This window comes from Rhinatrema bivittatum, chromosome 3 (genome assembly GCF_901001135.1).
Source record: "Rhinatrema bivittatum chromosome 3, aRhiBiv1.1, whole genome shotgun sequence".
NCBI lineage: Eukaryota > Metazoa > Chordata > Amphibia > Gymnophiona > Rhinatrematidae > Rhinatrema > Rhinatrema bivittatum.
In genome coordinates, this window is record NC_042617.1 from 35,817,832 (window position 1) to 35,841,998 (window position 24,167).

The 24,167-nt window shown below is 44.7% G+C and overlaps 1 protein-coding gene across 1 annotated transcript in view; it reads left to right on the forward strand.

The window, feature by feature from the left end:
* The window catches only part of LOC115086784 (calpain-8-like), a 171,193-nt gene that overhangs the window by 29,570 nt on the left and 117,456 nt on the right, over positions 1–24,167 (forward strand). The window contains exons 3-4 of the mRNA XM_029593105.1: positions 14,901–15,019; positions 16,726–16,859. Coding sequence (XP_029448965.1) covers positions 14,901–15,019; positions 16,726–16,859 — 253 coding nt within the window. The remainder of the gene's footprint in view (positions 1–14,900; positions 15,020–16,725; positions 16,860–24,167) is intronic.

Below are 24,167 nucleotides of genomic sequence, written 5' to 3' on the forward strand. Positions count from 1 at the left end.
AAACCGCGCTGCGCTGAAGGAGAAAAAACACCAACACGGACAGACAGGAGTGAGGACAGAAAGATACCCGATGATCTTGTCCCTCTGTCAAAAATTCCCCTTATTTAATTAACTTTACGGTACAAATAACCTGACCAGACCAGGACCGCAGGTTATGCCTCTCAATCTGCTGGAGTCAGAGAATATACTGAAGGACCGCAGGTGGCACACCAGTATATCTAGGGGGTGCTTTCAGTTTTCTCTCTGACTCCATCTGCTGGAGGGGAGGCATAACCCAGCTGTCTGGACTGATCCTGGTACTACAGGGAACTCTCCTCCCCCATCCTCAGTCCTCACTCCATCTCATACTCCTCCCTCCTATCCCCAGTCCTTTCACCTTCTCCTCTCCCCATTCCTAGTCCTTCTCCTCCTTTCCTCTCACCCTCTCCTTTTCCCATCCCTAAGCTCTCATCCCTGTACTGACACTTAAGATCCCTTTTCCTCACCCGATAAAAAAAAATAAATTCTACAGACACAATCAAGATTGAAAATGACTTAAATTTTATAATATGAAAGATGGAAATACGCTTCAGATTTTTCCAGTTTTTGCCACAGAATCTGTGCCTGAGCTGCGGCAGCAAACTGTGGGACTGTACCTTACACCTCCTGCTCCCTTTTGTCTAACCTTACCGGGGGCAGGGGGCGCACAACAGCAGCAACAGTGCCTAGGGGTGGCAAACTCCTAAATCCGTCTCTGTGGCAGAAGAAGAGGAGGAAGTAGGGCATCAGCGCTGATCAGTGTGGGAGGTGGGAAAGGGAGAGAGAGAAAGTAAGAGATGGGGGTGGGGAGGCTTGACAGAGAGAGATGGCAAGAGAGGGAGAGGAAGGGGGTGTGAGGGGCAGAGGGGGGAGAGAGTGAGGAAGGAGAGTGAGGAAGACCAGCGGGGGTGGGGGGAAAGGAATGGAGTTTGGATGGCCCTCCCATAAACGAGTTCTGCTGCTCCTGCTCACAAGTCAGCGAGAGGGGGGAGAATTCACAGATTCAGGGGGAAGACCCCGGGAGTCCTTCTGCCCTGACTCCCGGAGCTGGGCTGAGATCACCATCTCACCTCACCACAGCCTTCAATGGCGAGGCGGGAAGAATGCCGAGGGAAAACAGGCGGGGAAGGCGGCCGGGGCCCCGCCCACGCACCTCACACGCACAGGCCCCGCCCAACACCTCACACGCACAGTCCCCGTCCCATCAAAGCGGAGGAAGGCGGCCGGGGCCCCGCCCACACACCTCACACGCACAGGCCCCGTCCGATCAAAGCGGAGGAAGGCGGCGCCGGGCGCCTCTTGTTGAGTGAAGGCGTCGCCCTGATTACACTTGCTCAAAGACTATTTGCTTCTCTTCCCCCGGAGACAGTTACATAGCCTGGGGAAATCAGATTGTAGAACATTTCGAAGGCATGTTAAAGCAGGATTATTTACTGAAGCGTTTTTGAATTAATTGTCTATATTTTATGCTTTGTTACTGTTTGACCTACTATTGTTTTATGTTGATTTTGCAATCTGCTTAGTTTAACAAAGTTATCATAGGTGGCACAGAAGTATTTTTAACAAATACATACATAAATAGATCTCGTCGTATATGACCAGCAGTATTAAGAGGCAGCAGTGTTATGAGGGAGAGCACAGCTGCTGTGCTCTTAATATCATTTTAGACTGAAGACCCATGAAAGGGGAATTAAAACTGTTTGGAGGGTGGGGAGCAGAACTGCCACTTATTTTTAATAGGCAGTCTGCCTTGATTAATTGTTGAAAAGCAGTTTATCAAGAAAAATAAGCGAAACTAAACGAGAGCCCGGGCAGTTCTCCCCCTCCAATATTGCAGCTGTCGTGATACAGCCAGCTGCTGGGATTGGGTCCCTTTCCAGTGAGGGAGCTGCAGAAGAGTCACCACTGCTGTAGTGACAATGGTGACAGCAGCAGTAGAGGTGGTGGCAGCGTGTTTTCCCCCTCCCCTCCCCCCAGCATGGTTGCCTCCTCGACTTTCCCGCTCTTTCCAATGGCCCTGGTGGAAAGGGTAGAGGGAGGACGTTGGAGAGGGGGAAAATAATGGATGCAGAGTCAGTTTTAGAGACCTGGCTATTGAGTGTGCATCCATTACCTGGGACGAGAAGTTCCAGTGAGAAACTTAGAAACATATAAATGATGGCAGAAAGGGACCAAATGGTCAAATTCTCTTTTAGCCTGTCTAATCTATTGTTTTGCATTTAACTTGCCAATGCTTATACTTTTTCCTATTTTCATCAGATGGATCCTTCTTTCAAATTTTGAAGGAAAAATTGAAAGAGGCTAAAAATAGCCTCTTTCACCTCACCTTTTAACCATATCAGCAATTGTTTGGTCTTCCTTCCATCTTTCTTAATGCGTGGAATACATCTGGACTGTGTTTCTATGGTGCTATTTTTTTTAAGAATGTACACGCTGGTTGTACACTTGCAACTTTTGCAGCTGCGCCTTTTATTTTTTATTTTTATAAAATGAGAAAAATAGTTAGAGAACGGATTGTGATAAATTGCAGGAGGACCTTGCGAGGCTGGAAGATTAGACGTCATTATGGCAGATGAAATATAATGTGGACAAGTGCAAGGTGATGAATATAGGGAAAAATAACCCATGCTGTAGTTACACGATGTTAGGTTCCATTTTAGGAGTTATCACCCAGGTAAAAGATCTGGGTGTCATAGTTGCTATTACATTGAAATTGTCGGCTCAATGTGCTGTGGTGATCAAAAAAGCAAACTGAATGTTAGGAATTATTAGGAAGGGAATGCCAAATAAAACAGAGGATGTCATAATGCCTCCGTGTCGTTCAATGGTTAGACCTCACCTTGAATACTGTGTGAATTATGGTTATTGCATTAAAAAAAAATTTAGTTGCACTGGAGAAGTACAGAGAAGGCGACCAAAATGAGAAAGGGCAGGGAACAGCTCCCCTATGAGGAAATGCTAAAGAGATTAGGGATATTCATCTTGGAGAAGAGATAGCTGAGGAGGGATATGATAGAAGTCTACAAAAACATGAAAAGACTTGAACGGGTAAATGTGAAACAGTTATTTACCCTTTTGGATAATATAAGGACTAGAAGGCACTCTATGACGTTTGCAAGTAGCACATTTAAAACAAATTGATGAAAATTCTTTTTTCACTCAACTCACAACTAAGTTATGGAATTCAGTGCCCGACACACGGAGAGAGGTAATGAAGCCTTAACATGTGGTTAAGGCAGCTAGTGTAGCTGGGTTTAAAAAAGGGTTGGATAAGTTCCTGGAGGAGAAGTCCATAAACTGCTTTTAATCAATAGGGAATAGCCACTGATTGTTGCTGGTATTAGTAGCATGGGATTTATTTATTGTTTGGGTACTTGCCAGGTACATGTGACTTGGCCACTGTTGGAGAGAGGATACTGGGCTTGATGGACCCTTGGTCTGACCCAGTATGGCATATTTTATCTTCTTATGTTCTTATGGTCCATCTAGTCTATCCAGCAAGCTTCTTAAGATAGTAACTGCCGCTCAGTGCAGTTATCCCCAAGTCTTATGATAACCCATAAAAATTGCAGCTAGCAACATTTTTTACTAGGTGATGAGCTTTCTTGAAATTTCTGACAGTGTTGCTTGATGTGCTTTGCTAATGGACTTGGCTGTAGAAGCAGTCCTGTACTTTTTCCCTTATGTTTGTGTATCAGTATACCCGAACATGGTAGTCGGGGCCCTCGATTGTCATCTGAATCCAATTCTTCTTCCCCCCGCCCCCCCCTGCCATCTGTAGCAGGGAGCAATGTTGCAATTGCATTAAAAGCATCAAAGCATATTGTTTTAGGGTAGTAATCTCCATTCCTTCTGCTAGAGGTAGTAACTGCCAAACCAGCAAGCTGCCCCCCCCCCCCCCGCACACTTATCTCATTTCCATCCTCTAGCATTTAGAGATCCATAGTATTTATCCCATTCCCCTTTGAATTCTTTGACTGTTTTCGTCTTCACCACCTCCTTCGGAAGGGCATTCCAGGCTATTGTGGAAGTGAACCCTTGGGCCGAGGGGAAGTTGGCTCAGCCTGCAAGGAGAAACCCTTCAGGTCCCTACCATTGGCAGGCAGAGCTGGCAGTAGCAGAGGCCCACAGGAGCTTCATCAATACCAGACCTCGTTCCCCTTAGGTTGAACCCTTGGGTGCTGAGCTAGCTGGACTTAGGTGCGGGCATCTGTAGAGGTGAAGATTCATTGCGTAGAAAATGATTCGGGCCAGCATAATAAGAGAAGACGGAGTCATGTCAAGCAGCGGTTTAGGCAGGTGGCAGGCAATCAGATTCAGGTTCAGGCTGTGGTCACAGGCGGGCAGAGTACACTCAAGGTCGAGGTCCTGGCAGAGGGTCAGGCCAAATGGAGATAAGTCAATAGCGATAAGCAGGCAGAGGTTGGAGGCAGGCGGAGGTCAAGCAGTGTCAAGTGCAAGCCGGGGTCAGAAACCAGAAATCCAAACTGATGAGAAGGAACAATGAAGGATGAGGAACAACAGAAAGAAGGCGGAATACTGAGAGGCGGACGAGGAGGACTGACCAAGAAGACGAGGTCTCAGGATGAAGATGCAGAAGAACAGGAGCAGAGCAAGAACCAGGAACAGACATTGGGGAGAAGAACACATAGGCAGAACACTACTCCAAAGAGACGACCTATTGCCGAGGCGGGGAGTGCAAGAGAAGAGAGCCTTAAATAGGGAGAGAGCACTGATGTCATCAAAGAGCGCCATGGGGAAGTTCCCGCTGTGAGCCCTTTAAGTTGCAGGAAGTCGGGGGCATGCATGCCTAAGGCAGCCTGGCTTTGCTGTTGCTCTCTCAACCATGTATAATCCTCAGGCGCGGTGGTGGCCACTTAAGTGTTGGTGGCCACTTAAGTCCAGCCATTCTGGAGCCTGCCCTGGCATCGGAGCATCTGCTGAGGGCATGAGGCTGGAGATAAGCATGGCAATCTGCATAATGGACCCGTGGACTGCCGAATGCAACAGTACCCACTCCTCTAAACCTCCCTCCCCCAAGGTTCTGGGCTTCTTAGGGTGTGAGGCATAGAATTCCTTAAGGAGCTTTTTGTACAATATATTGGAGTTGGGCTCCCACGAGTTCTCTTCCAGACCATATCCTTCCCAAGATATCAGGTACTCCCATCTCTTGGCTCTTAACCCGCCTGTCACAAGTTAACTGGATCATGATAAAGAAAGTCAGACAGCTGTCTAGGGCTCAATACCCCTACATACCATTGAACATCATAGACTTTGTAGAGTGTTGGCGAGACCAATGACTTAGAGAACATATTGAAGAGTAGCTCATCTAAGATCTAGTGTATGCTGAGTACACAAAAGCCCATCCTATGTTTAAAAAAATTGTAGAATTCCGTGTCAAAGAAATGAACATTGGCCATAATATACACAAGGATTATATCATGCATGTTCATCCTAATGGTAGCAGGCGATACATCCATGAAGATAAGATCTTGCCAGATGGTACCACCGTTAGAAAACCAAATCCATCTCATTATTTGGCCTACTAATCCTCATTATCCTGCCTGCAAGTCAGGACTGGGCTGTTGCTGTTAAAGGAACTGTTACATCTTTGTTCCAGGAATTCCCTTCTAAAGGACTTGACTATTTTTGCTGTGTGTGTGTTGTTTTTTCTTTTCTTTAAGGTCCCATCTTAAGGAGTCCTATACCAAAGGACCATTATTATCCATTTGATCCCTGACAGAGGAGATCCTTGTGGTTTCATTGAGCTATGTGTTGCGGTCCCTACCGCTTCCCTTCTGTTAGGGCCCAAGCCCGCCTACCTCCGCTGTAAGCATTCCGCCCGCTCCGGACCCCGGGGGCTTCTCTCTCTCCACGTGGCGGCCGCCATTACGTGCCTGCTTCTCGTCAGCCTCGCGCGTGCGCGAGGACGTCTCTCTTGAGCGCCCAGCTCCCGGAAGCCTGGCCCCGCCCGCGCTGCTGACGTCACGCCCAAGTCCCGATATAACCGGCGCTCCGACTCTCTCTCATCGCCTTGCAACGAGGTTCACAACTCCATAGTTGTTCTTAGTTGCGTTCCTGGTGATCTTCACGCTTGTCTGCTTCTGACCACGGTTTGCTTCTGATTCCGCTGCTGCCTGCCTCTGACTACGGTTTGCCTCTGACTCTGCTTCTGCCTGCTGCCTGCCTCTGACTACAGTTTGCCCCTGACTCCGCTTCAGCCTGCAGCCAGCCCTGACTCCGGCTTGCCACAGACTCCGCTTCAGCCTGCAGCCTGCATCAGACTCCGGTTTGCTACAGACTCCGCTTCAGCCTACAGCCTGCTTCAGACTCCGGTTTGCTACAGACTCCGCTGCCGCCCGCTGCTCTGCCTTCAGCCGGCCCTCGGCCCTGTGCAGCCGGTCCCCTGCCTACCGGGTACCTTGGACTTCCTTTCCTTTCTCCTCACTCTGGTCCCGGCCTACGCCTCTCTCAGCCTTTGGACTTTCTGTCTCACTTCCAAGTCCCGAGGACCCGGGACCCTACGGGCTCCTCCTGGGGGGTCCCTGGTTCCTGGGTGAACTCCTCCGGATTGTGGCTCCGCCTCCTGGCCTACTCTGCTTCTCTAAGTAGGTCGGCCCAAGGGTCCACTATCTCTCCAGCAGTGTCCAACTGCAACACTATGACTTATATATTGGATTTGACTTCTTCAGTCAACCAGATGTCTTGGCTATTTATTTTTAAAAAATACTGCATAACCAGTAAAAATACAATAAAAGCAATTTGCATAAATAACATACATAATAAAATTCAATATACAAACAATACAAATCAAATCAAATCAAATCCCTACTCCAGTAACCCACTCACTGCTCCTAACAAGCTGCTCGAGCCGGAACCTTAAATGAAAACAAATGAGCTTTAACCAGCCTTGAAGAACTGAAGATCAAAGACATTCTTTTACCAGATTGAACTTTTCCATACACCTGGATTTCGGTTGTTTTCAATAGTAGTGATAAGATATTATTTTAATGATAATGTATCATTTATTACAGCATTATACAAGAAATTGGGTTGAGTATGCAAGTTGTATTATAATACATTTTATTTTGATTATTGTGCTATGGTGTGAATTCACACTGAGTTGAATGTTGTGTTTAAGAAAAAATTTTTTAAATCCTTACTATAAAATTTCATAAAATGGAGAAAATTTGGTTTATTACCTAACGTCTTTTTAAGATTATTTATTTCATTAATGCATTTCAATGTTTCAGGTATGGATCTTTTACAGCTATGACTAATAATTTTACCTTTTTACGATATTTAAGGAAGTCAAAGAGGAAGAAGAATTTGGATAAGTTATTGAGTATAGGATTGGAGGTTAAAGTTAAATTATTAAGTTCCAATAGAGGAATTTGTAGAGATTGGATGTCCACATAATAGAGAAAACATGTTGATACTTTTTATGTCCACTTCCCTGCAAAGGTGAGACAGGTATGGTATTAGCTATATTAGAGGTTTCTCCCGTAAATCTAACATAGTAATGATGGAAGATAAAGACCAAATGGCCCATCCAGTCTGCCCGCAAGTTGCTTATGGTAGTAACTGCCACTTCGTGCAGGTTACCCCATGTGTTCTGTTAAGGGGAGTAACTGTAGGTTACCCGTGTAGAAATGTTACACCTAAAGTTAGCAAAGGTTACCCTCTTTCTTCATTTTCAACCTCAAACCTTAAAGGATCCACAGTGTTTATCCCATGACCTTTTGAATTAATTTATTGTTGTCATCTTCACTACCTCTTTTGGGTGGGCATTTCAGGCATCCACCTGTGAGGAAAATCTAAATGTCCTCAATTCATCTCACTGTGGGTGAACTGATTGGAGGAGTGGTGGTTGGTCTAAAGGAAAAGACCATCAAAAGTAGAAAATGATTGGAGGGATTTTTTTGATATGTGGAAGTGGAGGAGTTTTCTGTTACTGTCCAGGACAGGGGATTAGGCCCTCCTATTATATTATTATTTTTATTTGTCCATTGGAAATATTGATTGCAGAAAATCATGGGGAGAGTAATATCAAGTTATCACATGCAAGCAGAGTGAAGATGCTGCTTGATTTAAGAACATAAGAACATAAGAAAATGCCATACTGGGTCAGACCAAGGGTCCATCAAGCCCAGCATCCTGTTTCCAACAGTGGCCAATCCAGGCCATAAGAACCTGGCAAGTACCCAAAAACTAAGTCTATTCCATGTTACCATTGCTAATGGCAGTGGCTATTCTCTAAGTGAACTTAATAGCAGTTAATGGACTTCTCCTCAAAGAACTTATCCAATCCTTTTTTAAACACAGCCATACTAACTGCACTAACCACATCCTCTGGCAACAAATTCCAGAGTTTAATTGTGCGTTGAATAAAAAAGAACTTTCTCCGATTAGTTTTAAATGTGCCCCATGCTAACTTCATGGAGTGCCCCCTAGCCTTTCTACTATCCGAAAGAGTAAATAACCGATTCACATCTACCCATTCTAGACCTCTCATGATTTTAAACACTTCTATCTTATCCCCCCCTCAGCCGTCTCTTCTCCAAGCTGAAAAGTCCTAACCTCTTTAGTCTTTCCTCATAGGGGAGCTGTTCCATTCCCCTTATCATTTTGGTAGCCCTTCTCTGTACCTTCTCCATCGCAATTATATCTTTTTTGAGATGCGGCGACCAGAATTGTACACAGTATTCAAGGTGCGGTCTCACCATGGAGCGATACAGAGGCATTATGACATTTTCCGTTTTATTCACCATTCCCTTTCTAATAATTCCCAACATTCTGTTTGCTTTTTTGACTGCCGCAGCACACTGAACAGATGATTTCAATGTGTTATCCACTATGACACCTAGATCTCTTTCTTGGGTTGTAGCACCTAATATGGAACCCAACATTGTGTAATTATAGCATGGGTTATTTTTCCCTATATGCATCACCTTGCAAGTATTTAACATCTTTCTGTTTCCTTATAGGACATTGTTTGGGATGCAGTGTGTGTTATGCTCACTGGAATGTGTTAATTTTCATTATAAATGGAAAGTAGTCTACATGGGCTTTTATTTCAGGAGCTGTGAGAGAACTTTCTATAATTGTGCAGTGAGGGTACACGATGAGTTGGCAGAATATCAATGTTGAACATTCTCTGCTCCACTCCACCTATGGGACCTGGCAGCAGAAGTGACAGGGTTTTTCCTCTCCATTTATCGTTTGCTTGGTGTCAGCACAGAACAGGAAGGGTTTGAGGGGTTCATTGTTACAAAGGAGGGATGTATTGCCAACGATTGTAAGCATCGTCGGTGAGAGCAAGAAAGGAAGCTTGTGAGAAGGATCTCCACAAGTTCTCATTGAAATAGATCCTATTGGTTTCAATCATTGTCAGATGTTTCCATGCATATGGTCTTGTGTGTTATTTTTTTAAAATTAATCTTGGGGTGTTTTTAGGATGGAGCAGAGTCCTGTGAAAGAAAGTGCCTATACCTGGTGTAGAGCCTGTTGTGATTTGGTGCACAATTATAGCAGAAATTGGTTTTCATTTTGCTCTCCAAGGGTTTAAGTATTTTTGTGCTGTGATGTTTTTGTGTATTTTGAGTTAAATTTGTGTCCTTGTTTCACATTTTATAAACCCAGGAAAGAGTGTAGAGAGCCAAAGGATCTTTACTAAAGAGGATTGTACCATGTGTCACAGGAGGAATAGGAGTAGTAGTATTGCGGGTTGTAGCTCCCCTATGTGGGATCCTGAGATGATGGGCTCTCAGAATATATAAACCCCTGCTACTATCTTAAGGTGCGGTCCTTTCCATGATCCCTTGTAGGGACAGCATGTTACCATGCTATCATCTGTTTCCCTTTGTTTCTTAGGGAAGGAACCTTGGACCTCTAAGAATGAGATCTAGATATAGAAATGTGGAAGGGTTACCGTTGCCTGACCTTACCAAGTCTTTCTGGAAACCTTTTGGTTTTTGGAGGAGGAAGATGTTTCACCCTTTCTCTATTTTTGCTTTCCCTTTCTTAAGATTTTTGTCTTTCCCACATGCCTGATTCCCTAGAGCCCAGGGGCTCAGTATATGCCATTTTAAGAGGAACAGTGTCTCTCAGCTAGAGAGCATGGGTGGAATTAATGTGAGTTCATTCCTGGGGAGAGAGGAGAGTGTGAACGAGCCCTGTGGCATCCATTTGGTGTAAACCCCAACTATATCACCAAGATGTTGAAGAAATGAGTATGGAGGTACCCTCCAGATAACAACAAGAGAACTGAGGATAATGACTGACTAACTGGACTGAGGTATGAAAAATAGGACTTTACTTAAGTACACTTAAATTGGAAAAAGTTTATCCTATCCACCAAATTCTGGGAGGAAGCACCATAAGTATGCCATCAATTGGAATGGATCAAGAATAAGACATCTGTCAATTGACATCAGTAACCAGGGTTGTCAACTGGCTCCAGATTTTCAGGACAGGCTGTTCCAGTCCTGGTTTTACCCCATTGCATGCAGGGATTTGAGGCCTTGCTTTTTTCTAAGGCAGTGGTTCTCAACCTTTTCTCGGTTGGGACACAACTGACATATGGTTCTCACATGCGTGACACACTGTTCATTACAATATTACTTTTATTGTTAAGAATGACACAAGGAAAAATAAGAGTACTCTCTCTGAACATAAATTATATAATAGTAAACCTCCCGTACCAGAACAGCATCAACTTCCAGCTCTCAAACAGTAACCACCTTACCTAAGAAAAGGCAACACTGAAAATATTACATCAGGCCTTAAAACTCCAATACTTCTGTTAGGAAAACAGACCAAGCCAGGCTGCTATAGAGCCCTACCCAGAAACTACATGCAGGAGAATACCTTACCTAAATCACATGTGCTGACCCTCACATAACAGAATAAAGAGACCATAAAGCATTAACTAGAAATATGCAGACAAAAACTGAACTGGGAAAAGCAACAAGCCAGAGTCTGTATGCCGTGCAACAAAGGATAAAAAGGAAATCACCAGTCCTCATAAAATAAAGCAAGAAATATAAAATCAATAGCAGTAAAACCATAATAATAAAAAGAACAGATTTCAAAGCAGCTGATGAATGGAATACCCAATAATTAAAAACTTTTATATAAACATTTCTAGACACTAATAAAATATTTCAGAATAGCAGACACCAAGACCTAATAATTAAAAATAAGGATTAAAAAATGCTCTGCTCTCCATACCTGAAAATGTTCTATTTCCAGGTGCCCTGAGATTGTGAAATAGGAGGAGAGGAGGGTTGTTTGTAAATTTCTCCTTTCTCTCACACATACATACTCTTTCTTACTTACGTAAACTATCAATCACCCAATTACACACATGTTCTCTCTCTCTCTTATACACACAGGCTTTTAATCATACATTCACATGTTCTCACACAAACAGGTTCTTAATCACACATTCACATACACGCTGTCACACATACACAGAATCACGCAATCTCAAACACATATGCTTGCTCACTCACTTGCTCTCCCCACTGAACTAGCGGCAGCAACAGCCTCCTCCTCTTCTAGCCCTCACAGCTTCAAGAAAGGAGTCCCATCGGCTGTGGCGACTGACGTTGCTCCTCATTTTGCTCTGGGATGACGCTGCTCTTCTTCGGGCCAGCACTGCAGAGACTTTAGCTAACAGGATCTCTTCTTCCCGCTGTACTCCACTTCCTCTTCTGGACTGTGGGGGTGGGAAGAAGAAACCATACTGGTGCTACTGACTCCAGCTCTCTTGCCACGTTCTGCCCAGGTGATAAAGCCCGGGCGGAGGAAGAGTTCCATTTTGCTGGAGCCGGAGGAGCTGGGCCAGCCGGGGGACCGGGAAGTGTGGCGACACACCTGCGTGTGCTTGGCGACACATCGGTTGGGAACCGCTGTTCTAAGGAACTGCAATAGGGAAATCCGAACTACAATTCCTTGCATGCAATGGGGTAAAACCAGGATGGATCAACCTGGCCTGAAAATCTGGAGCCAGTTGGCAATCCTATCAATAACAGAGTACATTAAATGGAAGCCGAAAGTCACAAATTGATTAGAAGATCTGAAGCTGTACAATGGATAGCAAATGCACGCATTAAATTAAGGGACGTGCGAATATGTTGTGCTCGCACGTGCCGAGTGGATTTAAAAGCCACCCGGGTACGCGCTTAAATGCCACAATGTGCACTTCTTGGAAGTTTGCAGAAAGGGGCCGGACATCAGCATGGTCTGGGCGGGGCATGGGTGTTTCAGGATGGGAGCCTAAAACCTGTGCGTAAATACTTCCGCAATACGGCGCATGCTGCGTAACTTTACTTCTGCTATGGATGCCATGTAAGTTTAAAAAAAATAAAAACTAGACAGATCTGCGGGGTTTGAAGGGTTGAGGCTAACCGGGGGGAGTAAAGGGGTGTTTGGCGAAGCTGGGGACGAACTGGTTTTATTGGCAGTGGCACCGATGCACATCCTTTGTAAAATCCCCCACTTAAGTGGTAGAAGATGGATTTGCGCATACAAGCCCACGCACCCGCTTAAAATTCGGCGTACATGTGCGCGCGGCAAGACTATTTTATAAGATGCTCATGCATGTGCATGTATATTAGAAAAATGGCCCCATCCCTGGGTGAGGGGCCAACGAATGTGCACCGGTATGAAAGTTATCGTCATTACTTGTAACAGAACATTTTCATCAATTTCCATCTCTAATCTGTAAAAGATAAGTTGGAAACCATCAAATGCTTCCAGAGTGATTATTAGTGCTGTGTACAAGAGACTTTAATACTGGATTAAGACTTGAACAATGCTCAGGACCTAGAGGATAATCTTACCCCCGAAAGGGACTCTTGGACTTTACTTCAGAGAAGGAACAGCTTAAGACCATAACTGGAGGTGTGATCTTTGTGGTCCTGTGATGGGATACTAACCCAGGGATTGCACCTTTATTCAGTTGCACACAATTTACTTCTTACTTCATATCCATTCTCCTTACTGTCCTTGCTGATACTTGGAGGGTACCTTCTCACTCTTCTCTTCAATATCCAGTTGATATCATAATGGTTAACACCAGATGGGTGCCACTAGTCTTATTATTCCACTTCTCCTCCTCCCAGGATTCAATGGAAATTCATTCCCTGAAGGACTCATAGAGTACATTGGATCTCTCTCAGTGGGAGACTCCAAACTCCTTCTTGAAGTTACTTCCCTGAGTCCCTGGATCCATGGAAACTCAGGCAGATGCTATAATTACACAATGTTGGGTTCCATATTAGGTGCTACAACCCAAGAAAGAGATCTAGGTGTCATAGTGGATAACACATTGAAATCGTCGGTTCAGTGTGTTGCGGCAGTCAAAAAAGCAAACAGAATGTTGGGAATTATTAGAAATGGAATGGTGAATAAAACGGAAAATGTCATAATGCCTCTGTATCGCTCCATGGTGAGACCGCACCTTGAATACTGTGTACAATTCTGGTCGCCGCATCTCAAAAAAGATATAATTGCGATGGAGAAGGTACAGAGAAGGGCTACCAAAATGATAAGGGGAATGGAACAGCTCCCCTATGAGGAAAGACTAAAGAGGTTAGGACTTTTCAGCTTGGAGAAGAGACGACTGAGGGGGGATATGATAGAGGTGTTTAAAATCATGAGAGGTCTAGAACGGGTAGATGTGAATCGGTTATTTACTCTTTCGGATAGTAGAAAGACTAGGGGGCACTCCATGAAGTTAGCATGGGGCACATTTAAAACTAATCGGAGAAAGTTCTTTTTTACTCAACACACAATTAAACTCTGGAATTTGTTGCCAGAGGATGTGGTTAGTGCAGTTAGTATAGCTGTGTTTAAAAAAGGATTGGATAAGTTCTTGGAGGAGAAGTCCATTACCTGCTATTAAGTTCACCTAGAGAATAGCCACTGCCATTAGCAATGGTAACATGGAATAGACTTAGTTTTTGGGTACTTGCCAGGTTCTTGTGGCCTGGATTGGCCACTGTTGGAAACAGGATGCTGGGCTTGATGGACCCTTGGTCTGCCCCAGTATGGCATGTTCTTATGTTCTTAAGTAAAGTTATCTTGAAAATATAACCAAAAGGTGAGGAAGGAACGATAGATAAATCTTCCTTCACCCCAAATCAAAAGGGGATAAACTTGGCATGATTAAAGATGGTAAAAGGCACCCTTTCTCTTGTTCCATTCCAAGGTCTCCTTCTTAGAGGCCCACAGATCCTTTTCCCAAAAGAAACACAACAAAATCCTGCCTCTTATAAGAGCTAACTACGAATCCATACTGCAAAATGATAGCTCTGGATTCTACTATTGCAGCCTTCCACATGGGGGAGCTAAAATCCAGCCAATGTCTGCTTCTGTTCCCCCCTGTAAATATGGGACAATCCTCTTAGTAGACACCCAGTAGTGCTTTGTTCATAAAGGTTAACAAATAAAAAAAACATATAAAGGTGATACTTTTCACTGGATCAGCAATACATTTTTAGACTACCTTTCGAGAACTAATACTCTCTTCCTCGGGTCAAAATGGAATCCGCAGTGTTTGTTCTGTAGACAAAATGTGTACATTTCTCTAGGTTTAGGTTTACTTTAATTGTTATGCTACTGGTCTGCAAAATCACAGTGATCTACTGTTACAAAATAAGTGCAGGGACTCTTCCTGATTTACTAAGCTTCTTTCCCATAGACATCAAATGTGAGCAAAAACTTAGGAAATCAGGCTCCGAATGTCTTAAAAGTGTAAAAACGAACCTCTCTGAACTCCTGGGCTAATCTGTAGATGTAAGGACAAGTTGGAAAATGGCGCCTTCATCTCTGAAAAGTTTTTTCTCTCATTCTTCATACTTTTCCCTTAACAGGGGACTGCTGGCTTTTGGCGGCCATTGCTTCTCTCACCTTGGACCAAGATATTCTTTCCCGGGTTGTGCCTGAGAATCAAAGCTTCCAGGAGAACTATGCAGGCATCTTTCATTTCCAGGTAAGGACGGGAGGCGCTCGGTCTACCCCTCCATCTTCCTGGTTATGTAGCCAAAAGATTGTGCACTGGGAAGCACAGAGGTACAGGTTTAACAAAATCAGCAATATGGGGGTTTATGTCATTTAGGCCCAGTATGTTAAGGACCCTTGCTCATTGTGCACCAGTAATATTTGCTTGGCTTTAGGCTGCTGCAAGAGACAAGGGAGCAGGGTGAGAGGAGATGAGCATGGAGAGAGGGCAGAGAGAAAAGATGAGGGTTATGCCGTCGATAGTTTTATAGCTTGAAATCATTTTGCAGTCCCCCTGGATTCTTCCCTTCCAACCCTCATTGCTGTGACTTGCATTTTCGGTGAGTCCCAGCTCAATCACATAAAGAAAAAAAAATCTTGTGAGTCTGTATTGCCCTCTGACTCTTATTTAATAACATGGAAAAAAAAAATGGTCTTTGACGTCAACATTCAGACTCCTCTTAAGGGAGAGATCTGGTGAGAGCAGAGAGATGCTGCTGTTTCGTATCCCACCGAGACTGCAGAGTTCGAGCTTGACTGTCTTTCCTCTAACTATGGCAGGGCTGGGGTTTGTAGGGGAGAAAAGGAAAAAAGCCGTCATGTCGAAAGTGTTTACTTGTCGGCAATTTGTTTCTTTGAACTATTATTATGATTATGATTGTCAAATGTTCAAAATAAATGCATTTGTTATAGTATCCCATCGAGGTGTATTAGAATGAGGGAACTTTTAGGAGAAGGGGTGGGGGAGGTGCAGGGGCAGTGGAAGGGAACTGGAAACGTTTTTTGACCTCCCCAACAAGGGAGCACATGACTAGGAGTGCTATAGAAATAGTAGAAGGAGAGTTAGCAGATCTTGTGTTCAAGGTTGAGATAGACCCCCCTTCTTTTTTTTTTTTTTTTTTTTTGAGACTGGTCATACCTCACCTTATTCAGGGTCAGGAAAAAATGACTTTGCTTACTGCTGCAGCTTTAGCCAGAGATGCACCAGACACAGTGTTGCTTTCTCCATTCTCTGGACCATCCCGTAGAGAGAGCCATGAGTCAACCAGCGGAAGGCTGACCTCTATGGAGCTCTGACCTCCTTTTAACCTATCCAGCTCTGTAATTGGGCAGCATATCCTCCTTGTATATTAACTGCTTGTGAATAACAATGCATATAAGAGGCTATGTATCCTAAATCAGCAATCATTTTATTTCTGGAAAGTTACGGCCATGCATGTTGATTTCTTTTTATTTTACTTAAAAAACGTTATCGAGGGAAAAAAAAGAGAGTTGCTCACCTGACAGCATTCCCATGTGGGCATGGTATGATGGCAAGCACGCAGGGATGATTTCCACTATTTACATGGCCAGTATGTAAGGTGGCCTTGGAAGTGAGGGGGGTAGGGGCACCTCCATATTTGAGTTGAAAATCAAGCATTTATTTTTATTTTGCCCAGCAACAAACTATCATTTAATCAGTTCATTTAAATGTATAATGAAGACATGTCCTTCTTTCTCATCACATATTTCCCAGCCTGTCCCTCCAAATGAGTTAGAAAGATGGCCACACTAGTGACTGGCAGCCATTCCCCAGGAGATATCAAACTGGCCCTTCTGATTGACAGATAACAGCCTTTTCCAACTTATAAAACCAGGAAAGCCGACTTGGTGGTATACCTTACCAAGTCACTTAATAGTGACTGCTCCTCCTTTCAGTTCTGGCAGTACGGTGAGTGGGAAGACGTGGTTGTGGATGACAGACTCCCTACGAAAAATGGCCAGCTGGTCTTTGTCCACTCTGAAGCGGGGAACGAGTTCTGGAGCGCTCTACTGGAGAAGGCCTACGCCAAGTAAGTGGAGCCGGGGGGAAGGAGGGGGGGGCCATGTGTGAACAAAGATGAAAGCAGCAGAGTTTATTCTTCTGAACTTCTCCTACAGAATGCAACATTCCCCTCGCAGACCAGCATTTCTGGAAGGAATAGGAGATACATACACTTGTTAACATTTTGGACTTTAACTCCTGTAAATCTCTACTGTACTTGGGGACTTCTAAGAGTAGCAGTGCTAAAAATATGCTGAAAATTGTTCAGTCCATTTCCAATCTGAGTAAAGGAAGTGAGGGGAGAGAAAAAGCGTCTGGAGGATTTTGAGAAAACAGCTGTCATTCAGTTTTTTCCTCCTTTCCTGCTCTTTTAGGCTTCCAGCTCTCTCAAAACTGACTTCCGTTGAGCTACAATGCCATAAGCCTTCATTCACTGCTACCTGGATATTTTCTCCTCCTATTATTTGCAAGCCTGTAACTCACCGCATAGTTCAGCCATTGCAGCAAGAGTTCCTTGGCCAGGGGGCCACAGACTTTAGCTCCTTCTGGAGCTTGGTAACGTGGAAACTGAGTCTCACCAGTAGGTGCCACTGTTGAGCTTCTGTTAGCAATCTCTCCATCCAGGGCCTGGCTGGCCTGGGGAGAAAACCTAGAATTAAACCCAGGTCTTCTATATGGTAGTGCAAAGCAATGTCGCTAAGCCACCAGGCTGGCTCCATAATTTACTTCTTAAAAAAATCTGGACAGCACAAATTAATTCACATAAAGATGAAAAAAAGATTTATCTGAATTTTTTCAAAAATGGATTCCTTTTTTTCTCCATATTGCCTGATGGGTACACTTCATTATCAGGCCGATTCAGTATGGTGCGCTCGGCTGAGCGCACCGTTAGCCCCCGTTTGGCCACGCGTTTTTGACGCGCTATTTTTACCCCTTATACAGTAAGGGGTAATAGCGCGTGAAAAACGCGTGGCCAACCCCCCTGAAACTAATAGCGCCCGCAACATGCAAATGCATGTTGATGGGCCTTTTAATTATTCCCGCGCAATTCAGGAAGTAAAACGTGCAGCGAAGCCGCACGTTTTACTTTCAGAAATTAATGCCTGTCCAAAGGCAGGAGTTAATTTCGGCCGGCACCGGTATTAAGTCAATATTAAGTCGGAGGCCACAAAGATAAAAAAAAAAAAAAAATTGGCCTGTGGCCCGGAAAACGGATGCTCAATTTTGCCGGCCTCCGTTTTCCGAACCCATGGCTGTCAGCGGGTTCTAGAACCGACACCGGTATAATTAAGCGTCGGCAGTCATACCCACTGACAGCCGCCACTTCTGTCAAAAAGGCGCTAGGGACGTGCTAGTGTCCCTAGCGCCTCCTTTTTACCAAGGGCCCTAATTTGCATACCTTGGCTTCCTGAATCGCACGCCCAGGAGAGTGGCCTGGGCGCGCGTCGGGAGAGCGGGCGCTCACCGGCTCTCCCGCGAGGTTTTCTGTATCGGCGCGTATGAAATTAATATAATGTGACTAGGACACACAAACAATGGGATGCTAATTGAAGAAATCCACTTGGTCTATGTACATCAAATGAAGTATTTTTTAAATGAATAAGCCATATCCTGATGTGCCTCCCCAGTGCTAAAAGTCACTTGAAAAGAAATGGGACCTTCGTGATTTCCCAGGGGGACCTTTTTCCATCTAACTCAGACCTATTCATTATTCTTGGTCAAAAATCACTTGCCCCCCTGTTCAGTTAGTGCACTTAACCTTTCTGACTGTCACACTTCGGGGAACGTGAGTGCTTGGGCCGCTGCTAGATTGGCACAGCCTGGGGCATGCGAACATAGACTAGGCCCTAACAGGCGGCAGCGGACACACCACACAAGGTAAGGTCTTCTGCTTGACCAGCCACCTCCCTCTTAGGTTGGGCCTGCAGGTTCTGGAGACTGGCAGGACTTCTAGGCAGGGTAAAAGGAAGACAGAGATCAAACAAGTGTAACCCCCCTTTAGTTGGGGATCACCTTCAGCCCTGGGATCAGGTAAAATCCACTAGGATTCGCCAGCTGGGGACCAGTTTCTGGGAGGCCCAAGGGGAAGACATCACAATGAACAAAGTCCAGTGTCCACACCAATGTTGGTTCCAAAATAAAATTTATTTGTAAATCCAAAAGATAGACAGCAGAAAAAACTGAATAGCTGGATATAGTCCCAAAAAGATGAAACAAATTCAATAATTCCTCACTCTTATCAAGCAGCAGGAACCCTACTCACACTCCACCTTAACCCCAAGGCCTTCCTAGACAGTTCTTGGGCTGGAGCTTCCCCAGACAAGGATTTACCCCTTTATTTGATAGGGTATCCTCCTTCTAGTAGGCTACCAAAAACCTTTTCCTCAGCTTAGAATCTTTCCTGTTCCTTGGATCAGAAATCTCTGGAAGCCTCACGAGCCCCCTGTCTCTCCTCAGGACTCACAAGACAACAACCAACAGATGCCTGGGGGCATCTTATTTAGAATCTCAGTAACCCTAACCATTCCCCGTGGAGGAAATGCACCTCCCACATTACCTCATCCTTTACAGCAGTGGTTCTCAACCTTTTTTCTGTTGGGACACACCTGACAGATGGATCTCACGTGCGTGACACGCTGAACACATGACTGAAACAAGGATAAATATAAATGTACACTTTGCATCCACAGGAAACCCTCCCTGCCCCCAACCCTCAGCAATGGGTATAAAGCAGAACTAGAACATTCCCCGTACAACTCACCATACAAAAAAGATATTCTGGTTTCATTTCAATAAGAGCAACACAAACTCCTTCTACTACCAGGCACAATAGCCCTACTTTTATAAAAAGACATCAGTTCACCACCAATGCATGTACTATTGAGAAAACACAACAAATAAATAGGGTCATTTATCAGATTATGTTAGGGCCCTAATGCCTGCGATAACACCCTAATGTATGTGTTATTTATTGCATTGTGAGCTGCATATGCAAACTTTTCCAGACTGGGAGGAGTTAATGGAAATGAGGGGTACTTAATGTTACATGCATGCTATCATGGCTTTTAATGCTAGAAATAACTACACCTTTTTTCCTGGTATTATGCCTGTGGTAGCTATGCATTACTGCTGAAATGGGATTTGCAAATCCCATGAGAGAGAGGGGAAGAGAGACAGAGAGAGAGAGAGTATCTGGGGAGGCACACATATTAATCAACTTTTTATACCACTGTAAGTGGGGCTATTCTTAAGCCCAAGAAGGAGGGCTCCTTTCATCCCATCCTGGATCTCAAGAGCGTCAACCGTCACTTGAAGGTGCTCATTTTCGCATGGAAACCTTACACTCTGTGTAAAAGTGTTGCAGTCGAGGGAATTTCTGACCTCATTGGATCTGTCAGAAGCTTACCTTCATATTCCCGTCCAATTGAAACACCAACACTTTCTACACTTTGTGCTGTTGGGGGCGTTGCCTTTTGGTTTAGCCACCACTCCCAGAACATTTTCCAAGGTTATGGTGGTAGTAGTGGCAGCCTTGCGAAAAGAAGGAATCCTGGTGCATCTATTTTTGGACAACTGGCTGATTCGAGCCAAGTTCCTTGGCTGACGTGGAAGATGTCCAACCACTCTCCCTTGCTCGAACAGGAGGTCTCAAGTCAGATTTTGTTAATTCGACAGTTTCTCTAATAGTAAATTTAGTTCTACCCTGTTCTCCCATTTCATTGTAACCCTTGTTCATTGTAATGCTTTTTGCAATGTTTTTGTTTCACTGTAAACTGATATGATATGTAATTTCTCTACATGAATGTCGGTATATAAAAGTTCTAAATAAATAAATAAATAAATAAGTTTTAGGAAAAGAGCCACCTGGTGACACACAAGGTCATCTCCTTATTGCAGGACCTCGGTTGGGTGGTGACCTGACCAAGAGCAATTTTCAGCCCTCCCAGTCGTTGGAGTATCTGGGGGTTCGATTCAACATGGGACAGGACAGAATTTTCCTACCGGAAGTTCGGATCCAGAAATTGATGTCTCAAGTGCGTCAGTTGATGAACACCATATACATGATGGTATGGTCCTACCTACAGATGCTCGGCTTGATGGTGTCTACCCTGGAAGTAGTGCCGTGGGCAAGGGTGTCTATGCATCCTCTTCAGTGCTTTCTGCTATCTTGTTGAAACCCACAGTCTCAGGACTATGCGGTTCGGCTCCACTTGCTGATTAAAATCTGCTCCCGCCTCCAGTGGTGGTTGCATTAGGATCATCTAAGAAAGGTAGTTCCCTTGTCCTCTCTGACCTGGTTGGTATTCACAACTGATGCGAGTCTCAACGATTCGGGGGCTCATTGTCTGGAGTTAATGGCCCAGGGGCGCTGGAATGCCGAAGAGTCCTGCTGGAACATCAATCGCCTGGAGGTCCGGGCAGTATGGCTGGCATACTTGCAATTCAGCCTCAGGCTGCGGGATCAAACGATTCAGGTGTGGTCGGACAACATGACGATGGTGGCCCTTATCAATCGCCAGGGAGGGACCAAGAGCCAGTAAGTGTCACAGGAAATAGACCAATTAATGGAATGAGCGGAAGGTCATCTCAGATGATCTCAGCCTCTCACATTGCAGGAAAAGACAATTTAAGAGCGGACTTTCTCAGCAGGGAGAGTATGGACCCAGAAGAGTGGGTGTTGTCAGCCAAGGCATTTCAGCTGATTGTGGATCACTGGGGCCTTCCATTCCTGGACCTGCTAGATACTTCTCGAAATGCGAAGGTTCCTCGATTCTACTGTCGCAGGAGAGATCCATGGTTCCTGGGAATAGATGTGCTTGTACAGGTCTGGCTGGAAGACAGATTGCTTTATGAATGCCTTTCCTCCATGGCCCTTGCTGGACAGGATAATTCGCTGGACTGGCGCAGGTGTCCGAGATATGTGGATTTGGATGACTCCTGGTGGAGGCCCCTCTTTGTCTTCCGCCACACATGAATCTGTTACAGCAGGGATCGGTTCTTCATGAGGATCTGACTCTATTCTGTCTTACAGTTTGGTCCTTGAGAGGGCTCGCCTGTTAAAGCGTGGTTATTCCTCTTCAGTGACTGCCACTTTACTTTGCACTCGCCAAATTCTCCACTTCCTTGGCTAATGTGCGTATTTGGAGAGATTTTGAGGCCTGGTGTGAGGAGCGGGGTGTTCTTCCTCGTTCAGTTAAGATCACTCTTATTCTGGATTTTTTGAAGGATGGATTGCATAAAGGATTGGCCCTTAATTACTTGAAGGTGCAAGTTGTGGGTCTTGCCTGTTTCAGAGGCCTGGTGAATGGTATTTCCTTGTCATCTCATCCTGATGTAGCCCATTTTTTGAAGGGAGTAAAGCATCTTAGACTTCCCTAGAGGTTACCAGTTCCATTGTGGAGTCTTAATTTGGTGCTGTATTTTTTGGCGGGCCCTACATTACGATCACTGGGGCGCCTTTCCTTATGGTTATTGACCTTGAAGACTGTGTTCCTGGTGGCAATATGTTCAGCGTGTCAAATTTCTGAGCTGCAGGCCTTGTCTTGCCAGGAGCCGTTCCTTCATTTGAATCAGTCCATCTCTTTACCATCCCTGGATAAGGTTAGGGATGCGGAGGAGTTTTGCCTCTGAGTCTTTTTGAAAGATGGATCTCCTGTTTGTTCTCCATGGTGGGAGTAAGCAGGGCACTCCGGCTTCATGAGCTACCAGAGCTCATTGAATTAAGGAGATAGTCATGTCCACGTATGTGGATGCTGGAAAGCCAATGCCTACTCAGGTTAGGGCTCATTCCACTTGGGCTCAGGCAGTATTATGGGTGGAAGTTAGTCTGTCTCCCGTCGATATCTCCTGAGCTGCGATGTGGTCCTCTTTACACACTTTCTCCAGGTTTTATCGTCTGGATATGCAGGCCCGGGAGGATGCAGCGTTTGTATGTGTGGTGTTGACTTGACCGCAGGCAGCCTCCCACCCTGTTGGGAGGCTTTGGTACATCCCACTGGTCCTGAGTCCATCTGTCTACACACTAGGAAATGGAGAAATTACTTACCTGATAATTTTGTTTTCCTTAGTGTAGACAAATGGACTCAGCTTCCCACCTTTGGCTGTCACATGAGTGTGTCAATAGTCCTTCTGTGGGGCTCTGGATCCCAAGAGATTACTGATAAGTGTTCATCCAGTCCCTAACTTGGAGTACCTAGACTCTTATGTGAGTTCAGTGTTTATGGTTGGTTGAGTATAGTTCTGGTTACCTGTTTTTAATCAAGTTTTTTGCTATGCTGACCACAGTTGCTTTTTTTTTTTTTGTATTTAAACAATTTTTATTGGATGATTAAGCAAATACAAATTAGTAAATACAACCATACTAGCAATCATCAGAACTATATGAAACCCCCAACCCCCCTCCCCCCCTGACAACAGGAATTGAGAAAACAAATGAAGAGATGAGTGGCAAAAATACATAACATAGCGTTATTTGTAGTGAAAGGTGACTGAAGTACATAGCTGGAAGTGAATCATTCGACCGATGCTCGTCGGGGAATCCCAAGCCCGGAAGAGGAAACCAGGGAATGAGAAAATCAGATTAACAAACGGACTCAGCAGTCATATTAGGGGCAAAGTCCCCCTGAGCTTGATCCTGGAGCCACGTACGATACGGTTCCCAGATCGCTGTAAAAGGTTTCATATGATTATGATGTACTGCCGTGAGGCGCTCCAGTTGATAAACATTATGAAGTCTGTGGAGAATTCGAGCGAGACTAGGGACACTACTTGCTTTCCAATGTGTGGCTATTTCAAGCCTAGTGACAATAAAGACTTGTTGGATAAACCTTTGTTGTGGCTTATTGACTGACGACACTGGCAAGGTTAACAGAGCATGCCATGGTTTGATGTCCAGTGGTTCTCGAAGGATACGAGATAACCACTCAAAAACCGCAGTCCACAGGCATCTAATTTTCCCACATTGCCACCATACATGATAATAATCTCCTATCTGTCCGCATTGCCGCCAGCAGGTGGCTGGTATGCGAGGGTTGTAGCGATGTAGACGTTGAGGGGTATAATGCCAACGATATAATAGTTTGTAACAGTTTTCCTGCAGGGTAGCAGATATAGAACATTTGCGGTTCATCAGAAAAATTAGAGTCCAGTCATCCTCATCTAATTCATAAGCAAAGTCAGACACCCAGGCCCTCTGTTGGCAAAAGTGGCCCGAGGCTCTCCCTGACAACAAAGCGTAGACTTTGGAAATGAGACCCCGTAACTTATGTACATTAAGACAATAATGTTCAAACAATGTAACATTAAGGCGCATAGTACCCTGTCGAACAGCCCTTTT